The sequence below is a fragment of the Helianthus annuus genome, chromosome 1, assembly GCF_002127325.2.
Source record: "Helianthus annuus cultivar XRQ/B chromosome 1, HanXRQr2.0-SUNRISE, whole genome shotgun sequence".
NCBI lineage: Eukaryota > Viridiplantae > Streptophyta > Magnoliopsida > Asterales > Asteraceae > Helianthus > Helianthus annuus.
In genome coordinates this window covers 122,426,687-122,444,469 of record NC_035433.2, presented here as the reverse complement: position 1 = coordinate 122,444,469, position 17,783 = coordinate 122,426,687, and the positions used below count along the sequence as shown (strand labels likewise).

The 17,783-nt window shown below is 36.2% G+C and overlaps 1 protein-coding gene across 1 annotated transcript; it reads right to left on the bottom strand.

Annotated features, from left to right (window-relative positions):
• Nucleotides 1-15,645: 15,645 nt before the first annotated feature.
• On the bottom strand, nucleotides 15,646-16,420 carry LOC110875550 (60S ribosomal protein L12). Its single transcript, XM_022123750.2, has one exon. The coding sequence runs from the start codon at nucleotides 16,340-16,342 to the stop codon at nucleotides 15,842-15,844; it is 501 nt and encodes a 166-aa protein (XP_021979442.1). The 5' UTR covers nucleotides 16,343-16,420; the 3' UTR covers nucleotides 15,646-15,841.
• Nucleotides 16,421-17,783: the final 1,363 nt, after the last annotated feature.

The window sequence follows — 17,783 nt, the reverse complement described above, 5'->3', positions numbered from 1 at the left end:
ATTTAAACAAACAAAAATGGGTTGTCAAAAGTTCAGATGAAAGTTCTAGCGATGAATTTGATTCCATAAAATCAGAGGAGCTATCTGTTGAGAAAAATGTTGAAAATTATGTTCCTCCATTGGATGATGTTATTCCACCATTGCGGGCAGAAAATCTGAAATCAAAAGGTAGGTTTGAGATTTCAGATCAATTCTTTGCTGAAAAGAAAGAATTTGATACTGAAAAAGCTTTTAATGGAAATGTTAAACACATCTTTGAGAAGATGGTTGATGGTAAGGTAAAGAGTGTGGAAGATTTTTACAAATCCAAAAGATGGTGGGATAGATGTGAGTCAAAATCACCCAAGGTTGGTCAGGCTTGGGTGACAACATTTTCTACTTAAATTCCTGACTTGCCGGAACTCCCAGGTTGGTAATTGGGGAGTAGGTATCGGCATCTTTCTTGAGAAATTCACAGGTTGGTAACTGTGATATTTTGTCTTACATATGGTGTTTTCATTCTTGAAAATTGTAATTTTACAAGTGGTAAAAAGAGGTTTTCATCTGCAAGTGGTTATCAGGGTCATTAAGTTGAACTTGATTTAACCTAAAGTGTTTGAGAAAACAAAGTGATGAAATGAACCCCTAACTTACAAGTGGTTTGTGAAAATCAATGAAACTTATTTTCCGGAAAAACCATTTTGATTAAAACAAACTTAAGTGTTTTGAAATCTTAATGGGAAAATAGTTTGTTGAAAGGGAGAGTTCTGATTGTTTAAGCCAAGTGGATGGGGAATTAAAGCAATTCGAAACAGTTGTCACGTTACTTGTACAGTTTGCTTTAGAATTTTCGTTAAATGATTTTGAATTTTAGATTTCAGAAAATCCAAAAACATTAGAAAATTTGAAAAAGTCAAAAACATGATAAAATCAAAAATTGAGTTTTGTTGAGAAAAGAGGAAATGATAGTACATTAGTGGACTATCACAACACGCTAAAGAATTGGAAAGTTAAAATGTAATAAACAGTCTCACTACGAATATGCCAGTAGGTTTTTACACATTCAGTAAATTGTTTTCGAGATATAAACCTAAATTGAAATACTTACTTATCTTGTGGGGAACATCTCACGGATATATGGGTAACCCCCGAAATCTTGTTTGAAAGATCCCTCTTTCTGAGATACTAGGTCTTTATACTTAGTGATATCTGGGGTATTATCCCGAGACTTCTGATTTTGCGGAAGCAATGGCCTAGTCCCCGTATAATACTTTTCACTTGCTTGAAATAAAAGCAACACCCTCAGCATAAAAAAATGATGAAACATTGCAAAATGCTAATCATGTGTTGTTGAAGAAAAGATTCTCTAAAGGGAACCCACCAAAAGTTGAGCCATCATCTCTCTGTATGAACGGAAGTTCTAACCTGAGCTCTCATCGCCTCGCATTTACCCTTTTACAGATATCATCTAGGTATACTCACCTGTAAGACTGAATATTGGGATTTGGATACGGGAGTATATTCTGAGATGGGACACGCAAATAAGTTTAAGTGCTTAAAACATTAATCTCGTATTTCGAAATAGTTAAACTTTGTGTGAAAATTTAAGTGGATCAGTATACTGACAATCTAAGTGAATCGTTTAGAGCTTAATATGTTTAAAGCTTAACGGTGTTAGTGATTTTGTCTCAAAAACTGATATGATCCTCTTACACAAGCTCACAAAAATATTGTCTGTAAATATTTCTTTATTGCATTTCATCTAAAGCAAAATCCAAAAAGATTTTTAGTGTGTTTTAGCATAAAATTTTGAAAAACAAAAAGATTTTCGACAACTGATGTTGAAGAGCTGATTTTCAAAATTCAAAATGCTGAACATGACGAACAGGTTTGGGAAGAGTTTGTTTGAAAAATATGTTTTCATACATGTGGTCGATCAGAGTTTTTTTTTTAAATTTTAAATCATTTTGAGTGTTATTTCTACAAGTGGTAAGCAAAGAATAAAATTTGTCAAATTGTTAAATTTGTAAATCTTATTGTGTCACACCCCAACCGATGGCGGAATCATCGAGGCATGGCACTGAGCGAAATAGATTGTCCAGAAGTTTCCACAACAACTATCATTACTATTTAGTTTAATTAATACGTCTCATACCGTATCCCAAATAGTAAAACAAGTTATTACAGATAACAATTAGTCAAATGTTCTGTTCCAACAACTCAGATTCAAATGTAAATATCGATCAAATGTTTCTAGAGACTCGATCTGCAAGATCTACAGACAACTATGCTCTAGACGCTTATTCTAAGCTCGCCTTCCTAGCAGATAAGCATCCTAATTGCCTGTCACATACGTTAAAATAAAGTCAATACATAAAATGTAAAGGTGAGCATACAAGTTTGATAATAGCATATAGAGTTCGAAATAGTTTACGCATAACCAGCACGTATACAGAGGAAAACGAAGCATGTTAATTATCGACATGGATCTATTGATACCAATGACTGCGGGTTGACTGTCCGAGACAGTTCGCAATACATGATTACCACCGTAAGTAATTGTCCTTAACAACTCCCGTGTGAACAGGTGCTGAGTCCAAACTATAGTACTACGTCGTTAAGGCAGGTAGACAACATTCCACATGTAAACATAACAACAAGCATTCATTTAGTCACGTAATACATGCAGAACGGTTAGCGTTTAAATAGTTGAGTAGTGTGTTCGATTGTGATTTTAGATAAGTAACGTATGTAACACCCAAAAGTGCTAAAGCAAAAAGGGTTCGAGTATACTCACAGCGATTGATTGATGGATTGAAGGGAGCGCTTGAGAGTAGGGTTAGCCTGAATAGTTCGATAGCATAACGATGAGTGACGCGTTAAATGGAAACAAGTGTTGATGGGTCGAATAGCCTGGTCGATCGAACTGTAGGTTCGATCGAATGGGTTGTTCGTTCGGTTAGACAGTCCGTTCGGACAGCCTGTTCGATCGGTCGGTAGGCTCGATCGGTTGGACTGTTCGAGTGGATTGTTTCTTCCTTTGAGTAGGATGTGTTTGTGTATGATGGCTTGTCCTTTTGATGTTTTCGTTGAAGTATTTGAGAACATTGAAGTGTTCTTACCTTTCAGGTTGATCGATCGAACAGGCCGTTCGATCGACCGGCTTAACCGATCGGTTAGACACTTCAGTAGTAAGTCCTCAGCAGGATGTCACCTGATCGGACATCATGTTCGATCGGGTGGCACTCCAATACGTCGAACGAGTTGAAAATCGCTTAAGGTTTGAAGCATAGTATCTCATGATTCGAAGAGTAATGTTATTCAAACCGTAGTTCGATCGAACATCACTTCGTTCAATACTATACTTCATGAAATTGTTAAAGAGTGGGGCCATGTGCTAGCCGATCGGCTGGCCTGGTCGATCGGCTGACATGTCCGATCGGTTGGGCTGTTCGTTCGAACAGCCTGTTCGATCGGTCAGCATTCTGACCTGGTCGGCCTGTTCGTCTAACACTTGGTTGTTCTGGTTGTTTGACGTTATATCGAGGTATTTTGACAACGAGCTGAACCGCGGCACCCTCGTTCTTACTTGTTTCCCCTGCTCGGACAGGAATCACCCAATGTCCGGCCGGTGAACGTTTCGGAACGGTAATTTAACGTTTAACCCGAAATCGGTGAACCTCGTAGACAGAATTCGAATCTTGAACCACACAACCATTAGAATGATTAGTGAGTTGGCTCAAGCTCCGTTTCTACCGGTTTGAAGGCATTGAGTGTAAAAGAGTTGAAAGAAAGTTGGAAATCCTTCTTTCAATCCTTCACACCATGTAAATGTTCAGATCTATGATAGATCTTAGTTTGTTTATGTGGAAATCTCCTGGATCCAAGTGATTCTTGGTGGATTGAGGCCAAAACATGAAGTTCTTGAAGAACACCATGATGACATCATCCTAGAACACTTAGATCTTGATGATTTCACGGTTAGAAATCAAGATTTGAAAGATAGAAAGGTATAGGAGTGTGCATAGATCAGAAACGTACAAGATTTAGGATGAAATCTTACCAGGATTGAGAGAAATCTGAGAAATAGTGAAGAACACGAGCTGGTCGGTCAGAGGGTTTCAAAAGTGGAAAGAATGACAATGACAGGCCTATTTATAGGCTTCCAAAAAGGGAAAGAGCTGGCCGATCGGCCAGGTATCCCGATCGGACAGCCTGCTCGATCGGACAGTCCGTCCGATCGGCTGGGCTGTTCGATCGGCTAGGAGCCTAATCGATCAACAGCCTGCGTTGAGCGTTCGGTGCGACGATTTCTGATATTTCGATTTCGATTGAAGACGATATGAATACGATAGAGTTTCCTATTCAAATTACTTTTAATCCCAACCACTATATCTACATACAAGCATCTATATTTCACACTATCTTATCGCTACCATTCATCATAATTCGATTTTGATTGAGTTCGATTGAGTTTCGAGTTTCGATTCGATTGATCACCTCACATAACATAAAGTAAGCACGCACAGGTAACACGTAAAGCACACACACACGTAATATAACACCAAATTATCATAATTAGAGTTTCGAGTTCGATTGATGATTCGATTAGTTTGATTATTGATTGATTAACTTTATCGCATTGTTACTTCCTACTATTCACATTCGTAAAGCGTTTCGCGTCGATTAAACATTCGATTACTTTGATTCTTTGATTAACAACAGTTACTCCACATAATATGAATAATAAAACATAAAATAGACTAATTACAGTCAAAGAGGTCAAACTTGACTTTGACTTTGACTTTGACTTTGACTTTGACATTCGGTAACACGGGGTGTTACATATTGTGAGGTAGAGGATGTGCAGGTTAGCCAAGATTCTGATTCTGAGAAGAGAGCCAGGTCACAATCCTGATCCTGTGAAAGCAAGATTACGATCCCAGCACAACTTAAGGGGGAGTCTGCTAGTAAAGGGGAGTCCGAAGATGCAATAGCCAGATTCAATTCCTGAGATTCACACTAGTTGTTGATGCTGATGAACTTAAGGAATCAAGAGATCTGAGAGAAGATAAAAAATAGAGCTAGGAGTTTGTTACTGGAAATTACAAGAAGATTGTTAGATCATCATTCAAGAAGAAGAGATAAAGTTTGAGGATGCTTACACTATCAGATACTTTGCAAGAGCCCAAAGACTGATAAAGACTGAAGATTGCGAAGACTCGACACCGAAGACTTCGTCAACATCCGAGGGGGAGTCTGTTGGTGCATACGTCTGTCAACTTCATCTTGTATCGAATCTTGTATTAGAATTGTTAGATCAGGGCACGTAGTACGAGGAAAATAGGAAATAGGTGATGAATGTTGATTTCGCACGAAATGACAAAGAGTCATTTCGCACGAAATAGCCTGTGGCTATTTCGCACGAAATGAACTCCTGGTCATTTCGCACGAAACCACTCGCTTATATATACCCCTTCATGCGAATTCATTTGTAACGATCATGTTTCCGGTACCGAAGTGCTGCCGACGTGTCTACTGATCTGTAAACGTGTTATATCAATAAAACAAGACAATTAAGAGTGAATCAAGCTGTTTCCAAGTCAATTCATTAGTTTTCGCCTCTTGAATTGATTAGAATTCTTCTGAACGACTCGTTTGGTCGTGAAAACGATCCTACAATAAAGACGGTTTTAACTTTCACCCTATTTTTCTCCACCTAGCCTTTTCTAATTGGGGTCTAACCGAGTTAGTTTTACTGATGTGATAGCTTATGCGGCATAAAAATTTGATTATTTACTAACATGGCTGTTATGTGGCACAATCACCACCCACCACCACCTAACTTCGGTAACCCCACCATCTAACTCCAACTACCACCTCCACCACCTAACACCATCATCAGCTATAACCACCACCACACCAGACCGCCACTACCACCTAAGTCCGGTAACCTCACCACCTAACTCCTGCCACCACCATCTAATTACCATCACCACGAAGAGCTTCAAGCCGACCACCACACCAAGTTATTGTTGAAGGAAACGAACTCTAGAGGTGGCAACGCATATGTAAATCACTTGCTAGGGATTCTAGCCGCCTTCGTCGGAGTTGGGACTGGGGTCTCCAGATCTGTACTACTCTTGACATAATCCCATTGATTAACTCCATCTACCTATTTGAGTTGTGATCTTGCAAGTTGCAACTAACGTCGCCGAAGGAGTTGTTGTGTGCCACTAATAACCACACCATCGTCGCCTTAACACTTTAAAAGCTTGCTTCGGCGGAGTTGTTGTGTTCTAGAGGTGATGGTATTTAGGTGGTGGGGTTACCGGATTTAGATGGTGGTAGTGGCGGTGGTCTGGTGTGGTGGTGGGGGGGTTACCGGAGTTAGGTGGTGGTTGTTTGTAGTGGAAGAGGAGGTGGAGGTGGTGATTGTGCCACATAACAGCCACATCAACACATAACCAAGTTTTTCTGTCATATAAGTTGTCACATCAGCAAAACAAAAACTAACTGGATTAGAAACTAGTTCAAAAAGGCTTGGTGAAGGAAAATACTGTGAAAGTTGGCACTATCCTAAGGAATTTCTTAAGTTGTGATTAGGGGTGAGCAAATTAACCACCATAACCGATAACCGAACCATAACCGAACCATAACCGACATAACCGAACCACTAATAACCGATAACCAATATAACCAATGGTTATGGTTATGAAACTTTGTATAACCGCTCAATCGGTTATGGTTATAGTTATAAAGCTTTGGTTAACCGAATATAACCGAAACCGAACCGAAGTTGTGATGTTAACTTTATATAATAGATTTATGTTTTATAAAACCATATAGAGGGTTTTTACTAAGATAAAAGTATGTTAGTAACAAAATGATCTTGATGTAGATGTCATTTATTTTGATAAGAACTAAGGTGTTATGGCCATAATTGTTTTTGTTTGAGAATTACCTTATTAAAAAGAACTCTAAATCGGTAGTTTAACCAAAAAGTTTAGTCTTCGTTATCTTATAAAATAGGCTCAAGCTAAGTTCAAATCGTGCACAACCCTATTTATTTCAAACCTTGCTTGGTTACTTAACCGAAATTAACCAAAACCGAACCATAACCGACTTCAAAACCGATTAACCATAACCGAAGTTTGGTTATGGTTATGCTTACCAAAACTCCATAACCGAACTAGCGGTTATGGTTATGGTTAATAGTAAAAACCGACCCCAACTGACCCATGCACACACCTAGTTGTGATTAATGTCTACCAATTAATCAAAGTTAAGATGATTAAAATCAAATTTCCTATTAATGATATATAAATTAATTAAAAAGGTTTAGTTGTTGACATAGCCTCAATAGTTATGACTTTAATTTACCATTTTAATACGAGTTTTAATAAATAATTACCTTTTGTATTATCAATATATAGAATTTTTAAATAAAAACTGTAAGATGCATACATTGATATATGCATATTTGTAAGATAACATGTGTTCCTCGTTTGAATGGATTACTTGTATAGTTGTATATACAAACATAGATGTATGCACATTTGTAAGATAACATTTGTTTCTTGTTCAGATTATACATAGATGTATGCAAATTTGTAAATACTCTCTCACTTTCCGTGAATCACGATATAACAAACATAACGTGTGTTTTTTTTTTTTTCCCTTCTTACATTTTGCATTTTTTCTATTCTTTAGTGGTGTATATAAGAACCTCATTACATGTGTGAAAAAAATTCTATACTTTAGTAATAAGAACCTAATTAGATGTGTGAAAAGAAAAATATAAAACCCGGGTTTGGTTTCAACGGATCCCTATGCCCGATGAGGTACCAATAAGAGCCCTACAAGGGATTGAGTGGGTTTAGACTTTAGAGCGTGGTTTGCTTATCGGGTTGGCTTCCTCTTTTCTTTCTTCTCGTACTTTTTTTTCTAATTTTCTTACTTGTCTAAAGATAACTTCAAAAAATCAAAGAATAAAAGCAATAAATTATGTAATCATAGTATTATATCACTAATGCTCACCTAATGATTGGATTAGTTGATTAAAGTTTGACAGGTGGAATGGAATTACCTGGAAGACACCCAACTCAAATTTGATGTCTTTTTTATTAATATGCTTTTTTAAAGTTATCTCAAAATTAAATCATGCTTTCATAGACATTCAATATAGGGGTCGTTCTTAGCAAGTCAGGAGAATGTTTGTGTACAATTTTGAACTGAATTGATGATGTTGTTGTTGTTGGGATGATGGTTTGTACCAGCACTTTTTTATTCGCCCAAACCGTTTCTTATAACCTTCGAGCAAAGACTTCATAGTAAAAGCAAAAATATGGGGATTTTGTACCATCCGCTAATCCGTTGCCACACTCTTGCTGCAACAATGCACGATACGAAGAGGTGGTCCGCATCCTCTCATATTCTCCACAAAACTTACACTCCATCAAACCCCTTAAAATTCCCCCTTTTAGCCCCTTCATCATTGCGAGCTTTATCTTTTGCCATCCAAACACACTGATTTTTTTCGGAACAAACTTAACCCACCCAAATGGGTAATACGGTGCAGCGGGTTTCGTTAACATTGCCCGACTCGAAGAAACTAATTGATGAACATTATTATTATTAGGTAATGAACTTTTTGGTTTGTTTATTTGGATATAAAAAACTAAAAATATTTTAGCCAAAATAGTTTATAAGAAAATTAATCATTAAATTATTTTAGCCAAAATAGTTTATAAGAAAATTAATCATTAAAATAAATGGCGACAAAAGCTTTAATATTAATTTACTAGAGAATTGGAGTTTTTTAAACATCCTAATTATTTATATATCTTTCTAGTATTGTCGTTATGAACTTGCCAACGCAATAGCACCGACCATGGGAATTTAAATGAACCGCCCACCTCATTTGGACCACATTTTGATTATTTTTTTTATATTGTTGTTTGAAATTTAGTTTTGTAAATATTTTATAACAATACTAATAAATATAAGGTTAAGGTTGTAAAAGTAAAATAATACAAAAGATAGTGAGTGATTGAGAGATTATTTCTAATAAATATACTGACTCATAAAACAAAACTATTTGCATTCCGTCATCAAATTCTCAAATATGAACATCGAATGACCGTTACCACTTCCTCTTACTCGTGACTCGTATATATACTTTTTATGGCAAGCACACGAGACCTATACTTAGCAACTTTGCTTAGAAACCTTTTTTTCCAGTTTTTTTATGCCCAGACTCCCTTAGTTTTCTGCTCAAATAGTACGTTGTGCTAAGACCACCCGTAGTGGAGCGTTATTTTTGAAAAAATTGAAAAAAAACGCCCCCAACACCATTACACTAGGCGTTTTGGGGGGTTATTTTTGAAAAAAAAAATTGCTTTGGCGTTTTAAAAAACACGCCTAAAGGTGGTAAAGTTGTGTGGTTCAGTTTAGGACTTGGCCAATAAGAAAATAGTTAGGTTTTTTTTTTTGTTTAAAAAACGCCTAAAAGGGATTATTGGGCATTATTCCCACTACGTCACTTTTGCTATAATGCCCCAACGCTGACTAGGATGCCACGTGTCGGATAATGCCCTATGGTGGGGCATTATACCAACTTACCACTACACATGGTCTAACAAGAAGTAATACGAGAGGTGGTTAATGTTGTAAAAGTAAAATGATACATAAGATGGTGAATGGTTGAAATATTATTTCTAATAAATAAAGATAAAGATAATAAAAACATACTCTTAAAACAAAACTATTATATATAAACCTTTTGATAAAGGAGACTTCCAGTAGATGATCAAAGTTAAGAATAAAAGCGTGGAAACCTCAATGCGTAATTATATTTAACAAGATGTACTATGTAGTACGAGGGGTGGTTAAATAAGTGACTTAAGTATATTTAAGTCAACATGTAATAATATTCATACAATACTTGTATTTTTTTTATTTAAAATGTATTATTAATTAACGCCGTTATTGATAATGCCAAACAGAGGCGTCTCCGAGAATTCACGTACCCTGTTTGAGCTTGAAAAAAATATTTCCTTTCGTAATATTTTATTATTATTTAAAAAATAATAATCAAATTAGTATTGGACTCAATAAGCCTAATGTCAAGTGAACTAAATTCTAAACCATAAAAAATTATTTGTAAATGGGTCTATATTGGAAATGGTATGTGTTTACTATTTAAAAAAATAATATATACATTTTTTTTAAATCGCGTACCCCTCAAAATCACGGGCCTTGTGCTAAGTTCCTCCCCACACACTATCAAAGCCGCCAGTCATGCCAAACATTGTGAACTATTACATTAAAAACTGATGGCTCTGTTTATCCTTAATTAGCTAAAGTTTAAAGATAAAATTATCAAATGAGTTAAACAAATCAAAAAGTTTCTTATCATCTACTTAAAAAGCTCACTTTCTTTAGTTAAATTTATCCTTTTAAATAATTTTATATTAGAAAATGGCTATTAATATTTTATCAATAAAGTTATTACGTTAATTACTTACTAAATCATAAATAAAAAGTAGAAATACGTTTGTGTTGATTTTTTTTATGTATAAAGATGTTATTTTGGAATATATAATAATTTTCTATGGTCCAATCTTATTTTAGTTGTGCTTAGCTAAAACATCACTCTTATCTCTTTGAGCTGATAAACAAGTTAAAAAAATGGGGGTTTGATAAGTACATTTCAGCATAAGTGCCACCTCATCACCTTAATACAGTATAAAATACATTTTTTTTTGTAAGGTAAACAATATAAAATACATAACAACTGTTTTTCTAAGACAACAAGCTCTAACGATGAACTTCACTCTCTAAATCGGAGAGTCTCGTATTGTCCCACTCTGACCAAACTATGTTGTCTTAGCCGGGCTCATGTTGACTTCAAAGTTTGCCTTTTTTTGGAGTTCCCCTAGAAAACCATACCGCCGGCTGCCACTTGACAGTCGTTTTGGCACCACAAGAGCAAAACTCTATGGCGTAACACACGGTGGAACGAAAACCCGGTTGGGCTCGGGAATCGAACTGACAACCTCACACAAGGCCTAGTTCAAATCTTTTATTGCCTATATCCAAACCATATGATACAGGTGGGAATTGAACTTGAATCTGCATTGGAAAACCCAATCCTCCTACCACTAATCGCTCAAACAGGCATTTTCCGAGCATTTTTCATGCGACGAGCAGTTTGGAAAACCCTACTTTTGTTAGAGCGACTAGAAAACCACAAATTAACATAACGAAACAATAGAACAAATTAGTACTCCTTTGGATGTTTGGAGTAAAACGCAACTTCAATCTTAGCTCTCTAGATGAGCGACCATGAAGTAAATAGAACTGTTTCTAACACACATTTTCTTTTCTCTAGACAACACAGTCGAATCTAGCCAAGTAATCAAGTTTTGTGGGATTTTAGAAACCAGCATTTGCAAGTCAAGCCAACGGCCTACACCATCCCACACTTTAGAGGCCATAACACAATCACCGAAAACATGGTCGGAAGACTATCGAATTTGAACAAACCAGGCACATAATAGCCGCAATATTAAGACACATTTACTATGAATAAAGCTTGTTGAAAGACGATCGATGATTAATCTCCACACATGTATATTGACTTTTCTAGTGCCACACTTACACCACCTATTAGTGTCCTCCGATCTGAATTAGTTATAACATTTTTCACATAGAACTGATTTTCCAAATCGCTATCTCATTCCCTTTTATCTTCTGCCCATTTAAAATAAATAAAAATTGTGTTAATATTAATTTCCTTTGATGTTCTTCTCTTTTCACTGTTATCTTCTTAAGTAACAAAGCTTATTGTATACTGTTACTAGGTTCAGAAGAAAGTGTGCGACACCTTACAAAAATCATTAGCCGTTCCATTTCAGACCAATGTGTGTGTTACTTGGAGGTGGTGATGCTAGGTCTGGTCTGCCACACCAGACGAGTCCGGACCAAGCGAGTGGGGACCACACACACGAACATTCTTTTATAGTATGTTTTTTACATAAAAGTGGACTGGTGAGGTAGAGGTCTAGATTGGTTTAGTGTCAAAGGAGAAAAAAAATATTATTTTAGGTAGAGGTCTGGAATGATTTAATGGGTCCATAAACAAACCCAACAGTAGCATTGGAGATGCTCTTAGTTCACACAACAAGAAAGACTTCAAACAACGCAACTTCATTTGATTGACCAAATAATATAATAAAAACAATTGACTAAAACTTCGATAAAATTTTACTAAAGTACTAAAATGTAACTGACAGCAAATTATAACATGAAATGAGTGGTCTTCAACCAGGCTTTGCAGGTTTGGGAATCGGGGCAATATGGGTCGACACTTCACACTTCTATCAATTAGGATAACCTTTAGGTTGACATGCCTAGCCCACAAACATTTAAACTTTAAGTTCACCCGTAGCCGTTGAGCTCGAGCCCAATACTTAGTTTGAATTTTAACTGTTTCATACATTTAAATAATCGTATTTATCTAGTAATGCAAATTATGGTCACTTCACACATTTAAACAGTGTGCCTAGATTAGCAACCAACATCTATAGCGATGAGGGATTCACATTAGGTTATATTCTAACCATTTTTCGCATTAACCAGTTCATATACAAGCCAAATTGTCACGCTGCTATGTAATATAAGTGAATATTGGGTAAGAAACTAAAACGGAATTCAGATATTTTGAGTTTAAACACACTAGGCTCGAGCCAATTTCATATCATACCCACAAACACGTTTATCTAACAAAGATAGTGCGCGTTTTCAAATTTACTTGGATCATTATAAGGGTGCTTGGGTGTGAGCAATTTGAGTTACTTATTTATAACTTGAAATGATAGGTTTTCAAATATGTGATCACCTTTAGGTTGACATGCCTAGCCCACAGACTCAATTAACTTTAGGTTGACTTGTCGAGACCTAAACTTAGTTCGAGACCTAAACTTAGTTCAACCGCTAACCGGTTTGATACATTTTCGTCTCTTACAGTACAGCCCTCACTCGAAGTAAGGATTTAAGCTAGTGATTCAAATCATGTTCACATTGCCTGTGGCCAAAACGTGCGTAGATTAGCATCTAGCATCTATAGTTAGGGCGGTTCGCATACAAGTCAAATTTATACGCTGCTATATAGAGAGTTATTTTTAATATAAACGATGATGTTTCACATATTTCAAGTTTAAAAACACCTGTAGCGAGTCAAGTTGGTGCGGATCAGAACCTTGGTTTAAAAAAGCGCGAAGCGCTCCGAAGCGTTTTGGTTCCAAAAGCTTTAAGCGAAGCTTCAAGCGCGAAGCGAGAGCTTCACGTATACGAAGCGCTCCGTATTATATATAATTATATATAATGTTAATTTTATATATATGTATAAAAAATAGCTATCCATATTATATATATGTATTTTATAATGTTAATTTTGTACTTTTATGCATAAATTAAAAAGTTTAAGGACCAAATGTAAACTACTGAAGATAGAGGGGGTTAAATGTTTAAATAGACAAACTATCTTTACACTTTTTAAGTAAATTGTTAGAAGTTTTAGGGACTGAATGTAAACTAATGAAAGATAAAGGGGTTAAATGTTTAAAAACCTTAACTTATAAAAACCCTAAAAACCTAAAAGACATATACGCAGCCGTCAGCATCTCTCTTCTTCTTCTTCTTCCCCCTTCTTCCTGGTTTCCGGCTGAAAGCAACTCCGTCGCCGGAATTTGTCGCCGGATTTCACATAGGAAGTCGCTATATCGTCGATATAAGGTCGATATGTACCTTGTAAAGACTGTTGGGCTTAAAAAATGGCCCAAATGGTGATCTGATTGGCTGGAGCGTCGCTTAACAACTTCATCGCTTCGCCGCTTAAAGCTCGCTTCACTTCGCTTCACATAATGTAACGCTTCAGAGCCAAAAAAGCGTTTTTTCCCGTCGCTTCATCGCTTCAAGCTCGCTTTTTTAAACACAGATCAGAACTTATGTCTTAATCTTTAGTTAAAAATTAAGTTGTAATTTTACAGCCAAATGTTTAAATTAGTTTAACCAACGTTTATCTATGGGGCACCATGGCCTTGTTTCGGGCGAGATACAACCCCACTACGGGTGGTCTTATAAATTAAACCCTCCTGCCAAAGAGCTTTTAGCATGATGGTGGCAAAAAGAAGAAATAAGGTCTTTCTTCATAAGGCTACGAGGTGTGTCATGACCACTTGTGAACACGTTCCCACCCTCGGGATCATAAAGATTGTGCTAGCATGAAGGAATGGAAGGGAAGGGAAGGTGGTGACATGAAGTTTCGGAAACATCAATCACACCGTACAACCTAAGGTTTCTAGTCCCATAGCTGACCATGTACAAATTTAGGAGTATAATTAGAAGTGTGTGCTAGTTAGCTGGTAAAAAATATCAAACCGAACTAGAAACAGGTTAAAATACTAAAGGGCCTTTTCAACACTGACTCTAACAAACACAAGACACACACCCCACGCAAAACTAATCCATTTTTATGAAGGTGCACCACCAATTTGCCAGATAAAATCATAGGAGCAAAAGTAAACATTTGTAGTACTTGATGTGAAGATTGTCAAATGCCTTGTGATCAGTTTTTCTTGTAATCAAACAGTGTATAAAACTATCACATTGAAGTATCGCAGACAGCAAACTTTGGTAATAATTAATAAACCAGCACACTTGCAAAAACTAACAGAAACTAACGTGCTTGTAGGCTAAAAACCAGGCATAAAAATAGATCAAACCTAACGGTCGGGCATTATACTAGACCGTTATGCACCCCCAACTTTAACTGAATTTCAAAACAATGTTATTTTCCCTGTGTTGGTTACTCATCAACAGCATCCATTCAAGATGCCCGTTCTTTCAGTTTTGAAAAATCAATTTGTAAAGTAGAAAGGTCTTCACACAAAAAAAAAAACATTATTGTTAAAACTGTAAGAACAAATTTGTACAAAACACTTTGAATATGAAACATAAACCAATTGGGTCACCGTCACACTTTAAATACCACTACTTTGATAATCTTATCGAACAAGTGCAAAAGGCGCTGCCTCATCACGCCTCATGTAAGTCTTCATCATCACCCAAAACACAACTTTTTTAAACAAAGATTGATAGTATCAAATTACAATATCAAAATGCATCGTAATCATAATGCATTAACATTTTAAAATATTCACAACACAATACTTTTCACTACATAATTTGAGTCTTTTAAATAACTATATTGGTTATGTAATGAGAGTATTCAGAACATATAGAAACCACAATGACAGATTCAATGGTCCAAAAATACACATAACTGCATATTTAACTAATGCATGATCTCTTGTTCGTGATACATGCATCAATTATAAAACTTATACTAAACTGCAAAATCAATTAAGCTATGTATAAAAAATACAAAAACACATTTGTAGAACTCATTAACCACAACCGATCAACATATAAACGTATAAAAGCAAATAAAAAGCAAATATAAATCAACAACAAACAAACACGTATATTAAACAACTTTTTCCGTGATCAAAACTAAAAATATAGATAATCCAGCAAACTGTCCACAAAATCACTCATAAACAGTCAACATATAAACAGATTAAACCAAACACAGATCAAAACAGCCAATAACTAATACAATTGATATTAAAATATAAATAATCCAGCAAAAGTCTCCAAAATCATTCATAAACCCGACAATCCGATAAAAGTAAAACTTAATAATATTCAAAATCTCAAAACAACAGTAACAATAACGTAAATCAGAAAACTAAAACGTTCTTACTTGAATTCAAAAACCTCTTGAATCAATCAATCAATCCTGAGGAATCTCAACATCACCATCAGCAATCTCCTGCTGCAAATCCTTGGGATCCTTTCCATCAACCGTGCATCCAACCGAAACACACGTTCCTAAAATCTCCTTAACCGTTCCTTGCAACTCCTTCGCCATAGATCTCGCTCTCATGATCTTAGCAATCTCAATAACATCATCGAGCGAAATATTACCGCTGTGCTTGATGTTCTTCACCTTCTTCCGGTCACGCTCCGGCTCTTTTAGCGCCTTGATGACTAACGCGGCGGCGGACGGAACAACGGAAACCTTCGCCTGACGGTTTTGGACGGTGAGCTTGACGGTGACACGTAGACCCTTCCAGTCCTTTGCGGTTTCCTTTGCGATGTCTTCTCCGATTTTTTTAGGTGATAGACCGAGTGGACCGATTTTTGGAGCGAGTGAACTCGCGGCACCGACTTCACCGCCGGTAACTCGGACGTAAACGTCGACGACTTGTGATGGATCGAACTTTGGTGGCATTGTTGCAGAGTTGAGAGAGAAGGCGGTTAGGGTTAGGGTTTCGGTGAGAGTGTGCGTGTGCGTGGGTTGTGAATGGTGTTATGATAATAAGGGAATGAAGCTAGGGTTTTCTATGTGTTGGGCTTTGATTGGTTGCGTTGAGAGTTGGGCTTGGGCTTTTAGTTGGGCTGGTTCTAGGTTCTCATAATCTGATTTATTTAGAATAATCTAATTTATAACCTTTTGTTATCTACATAGAGTGTTGTAAAAATCGCGACTAATCGGTGATTTATTGCTATTCGGCCAGTAACTGAGTAATTTTTCGTTAATCAGTCCATGAATCGCTAGTTGGCTCTAGTCGAACCTAGTCGGCTGGCCAAAAAGCGGCGATTCCGGCCAGATTTCTGCAAAAAAAAAACTGTATATTATGTCAGTTTCCAACCAAACCATGTGAATTCCAACAATTAATCTTGTATACTTAAAAAAAATGAGTTGAGTAAGAGTTAAAACGTAGCTACTTAAAATATTTACCTATAAAAATATGTATATGTATACATAAAACTAAAAATTACATATAAAAAACCCAATCCTATTAATCCCGAGTAGTCGATAGTCCTCACCTCACCGGCCGACTAACGATTTGCGAGTTCTTCAACCTTGGTTATCTAAGAGCATTTACATTTTATCCATCAAATTCTGTGAGAGAAATTTCGTATTATAAAAAGTGGTTCTTAGTGGAAAAAGAGAAAATGTTAGAGTTCATATGTATATTCAAAGAGCATTGTTCACTCTCTATAGATTTTTAATATATTTTGAAAATGATTGTGAGTAAAGGATAGAGAAAAGTTAATAATAAAGTATAAAATTTATTATTTAATTTAAATGAGAGAGAAAATTTAATTGTTTTTAGTATAATTATAGTATAGAAAATGGTGTATAGGATGTGAATGCTCTGTGTTTGGGTAGAGATGCACAAACCAGGTTTTCTTTTGAAACTGGTTTTGGTTTGGGTTAAACTTGGTTAAAACTAGTTTTTGTTTGAACTAGTTCGGGTTGGAACTAGTTTGGGGGGATCTGCTAGGTTCAATTGGTTACAAAACTGGGTTTTAGTCAGGCCAGCTCGGATTTGTTGGTTTTAAAGTATAGGTTCCCATTTGGAGTACAACCGGTAGGTTCGGTTCCAAGCCGATTCCAGTCAAACCAGCTTCTATATCGGTTTTGATTTCGATTCCCCGACCGGTCTTTTATTCACCTTTATGTTTGTGTTAACATATATAATTTCTTAGTTGAAGGTTTAAAGAGGTCATGTTTGAGTTGACATATTTAACTTTTTATTGGTCCGTGATCGTGTTCAGATTGCATACGAGTAAACCCGATAAGCTAATTAAATGTTACCCCTTTAAACTCTTTACGTTAGCACTTAATATTAACAACTTGGGGGTTATATATTATCTAGTGTTGT

Coding starts and splice junctions, on each gene's coding strand:
- LOC110875550 (XM_022123750.2), bottom strand. CDS start 16,342: ATGCCACCAAAGTTCGATCCATCACAAGTCGTCGACGTTTACGTCCGA.